A 2,269-nucleotide genomic window follows, 5' to 3' on the forward strand; every position below is an offset into this window, starting at 1 on the left:
AGCCGAATGTGTATTTTTTTTTTGAGCATTCGAAAGCACGAACAGTCACGTGAAAGCTTTTAATATATAAATTTTAACTAAGTTGAAAAAGCTTTTTATGAAGTCACATTAATAGCCCAATTCTGTATCAGCGACAAAAATTTTTTTATTCACAAATTTTAACTTTTTCATATACTTTTCCGTAAAAAATACTGTGACAAGAATTTGTCACTGATACAGAATAGAGCCGTAAAGCTTTCCCCGTATCAATTTTTATTAACTCCAACAAATCTTGCTTTTGAAACAGAGCTTTTCGTTGGTCGAAAGCTTTTTCTAAGGTTACTTGAAAACTCTTTCCAATTAAAAAGTTAAATTAATTCAAACAAATATCCCCTTTTTTCAGAACCGAAATGGTGCCACTTTATGATCGAAAACACACGTGAAAGTTTTCTACATGAAATTTTATTAAATCAAACAAATCTGTTCGAAACNGCAGTCACGTGAAAGCTTTTAATATATAAATTTTAACTAAGTCGAAAAAGCGTTTTATGAAGTCACATTAATAGCCCAATTCTGTATCGGCGACAAAAATTTTTTTACTCACAAATTTTAACTTTTTCATATACTTTTCCGTAAAAAATACTGTGACAAGAATTTGTCACTGATACAGAATAGAGCCGTAAAGCTTTCCCTGTATCAATTTTTATTAACTCCAACAAATCTTGCTTTTGAAACAGAGCTTTTCGTTGGTCGAAAGCTTTTTCTAAGGTTACTTGAAAACTCTTTCCAATTAAAAAGTTAAATTAATTCAAACAAATATCCCCTTTTTTCAGAACCGAAATGGTGCCACTTTATGATCGAAAACACACGTGAAAGTTTTCTACATGAAATTTTATTAAATCAAATAAATCTGTTCGAAACCTCAGCATAATTTAAATCAAACAAATGTAAACCTTTAATGCCAGGCTACTCTACTGTCGAATGTACCGTTTAAGCTCACTCAAAATTTAATTTAAATTTAAAATTAATTGTATTCACTAATTTTGCTTGTCCAGTTTTAGCTTCCTCTTACCAAGCACCGACATCAATACTGACTTTTACGCATTTTCTTTTCCTTTCAGATGCGATTACTACACCGTCAGTATCATCCAACCATGTCCAGTCGGTCGACGTCCTCCCCTTCATCATTGACGGCCAACATACGCTTTGCGCTCGTCCTCTGCCTAGCCGTCGTCGTGCTGCTACCCAGCCCCGCCGCAGCGCGCATGGCTTTCGAAAAGCTCACAGACTACGATTTCGCTGGCACTACATACTACAGCGTCAAGAATCTGTCGCTGTACGAGTGTCAGGGCTGGTGTCGCGAGGAGGCCGATTGCCAGGCGGCCGCTTTCAGTTTTGTCGTCAATCCGCTGTCACCCTCACAGGAGACACACTGCCAGCTGCAGAACGATTCGTCAGCACACAACCCCTCAGCGGCGCCGCAACGCTCCGCCAACATGTACTACATGGTAAAATTGCAGCTGCGCAGCGAGAATGTCTGCCATCGGCCGTGGGCGTTCGAGCGTGTGCCCAATAAGGTTATACGTGGTCTGGATAATGCGCTCATCTACACCAGCACCAAGGAGGCCTGCTTGTCGGCGTGTTTGAATGAGAAACGCTTCGTTTGTCGATCGGTCGAATACGATTACAATAACATGAAATGTGTATTGAGCGACTCGGATCGTCGCAGCTCGGGTCAATTTGTGCAGCTGGTCGATGCGCAAGGCACAGATTACTTTGAGAATTTATGCTTGAAGCCAGCGCAGGCGTGCAAAAACAATCGCTCGTTTGCAGTGGCACGTGTGGGTGTATCGGAAGAGAAGGTCGCCCAATATGTGGGACTTCACTACTACACGGACAAGGAATTGCAGGTCACTTCGGAGTCCGCCTGCCGGTTGGCTTGTGAAATCGAAACGGAATTCTTGTGTCGTTCCTTTTTGTATCTCGGTCAACCGCAGGGCTCACAGTACAACTGCCGTTTGTTCCACTTGGATCACAAGACACTGCCAGATGGTCCTTCGACTTATCTGAATCACGAACGTCCACTAATAGATCACGGTGAACCGATAGGACAGTACTTTGAGAATGCTTGCGAGAAGACGAACTCACCACCTGGTACTTTGGACAAACTGGATACGCTGCCCGTGAGTCTGGACACCACCGAAGATCCGAACTTGACCAACATTACCAGGACTGATGTGAATTGCGATAAAACAGGCACCTGCTATGATGGTAAGTAGAAGGAAGGGAA

At 41.8% G+C, this 2,269-nt stretch overlaps 1 protein-coding gene across 1 annotated transcript; it reads left to right on the forward strand.

Annotated features, from left to right (window-relative positions):
• Window positions 1-1,100: 1,100 nt before the first annotated feature.
• LOC108355558 (uncharacterized) lies at window positions 1,101-2,250 on the forward strand (the record flags this gene model as incomplete). The annotated part of the gene is made up of 1 exon (XM_017606712.1): window positions 1,101-2,250. A coding segment is annotated over exon 1 (1,150 nt), but the record flags the coding sequence as incomplete, so codon positions are not given.
• Window positions 2,251-2,269: the final 19 nt, after the last annotated feature.

This window comes from Rhagoletis zephyria, unplaced genomic scaffold (genome assembly GCF_001687245.7).
Source record: "Rhagoletis zephyria isolate East Lansing unplaced genomic scaffold, Rhagoletis_zephyria_1.1 Rzeph_scaffold_46936, whole genome shotgun sequence".
Classification (NCBI taxonomy): domain Eukaryota; kingdom Metazoa; phylum Arthropoda; class Insecta; order Diptera; family Tephritidae; genus Rhagoletis; species Rhagoletis zephyria.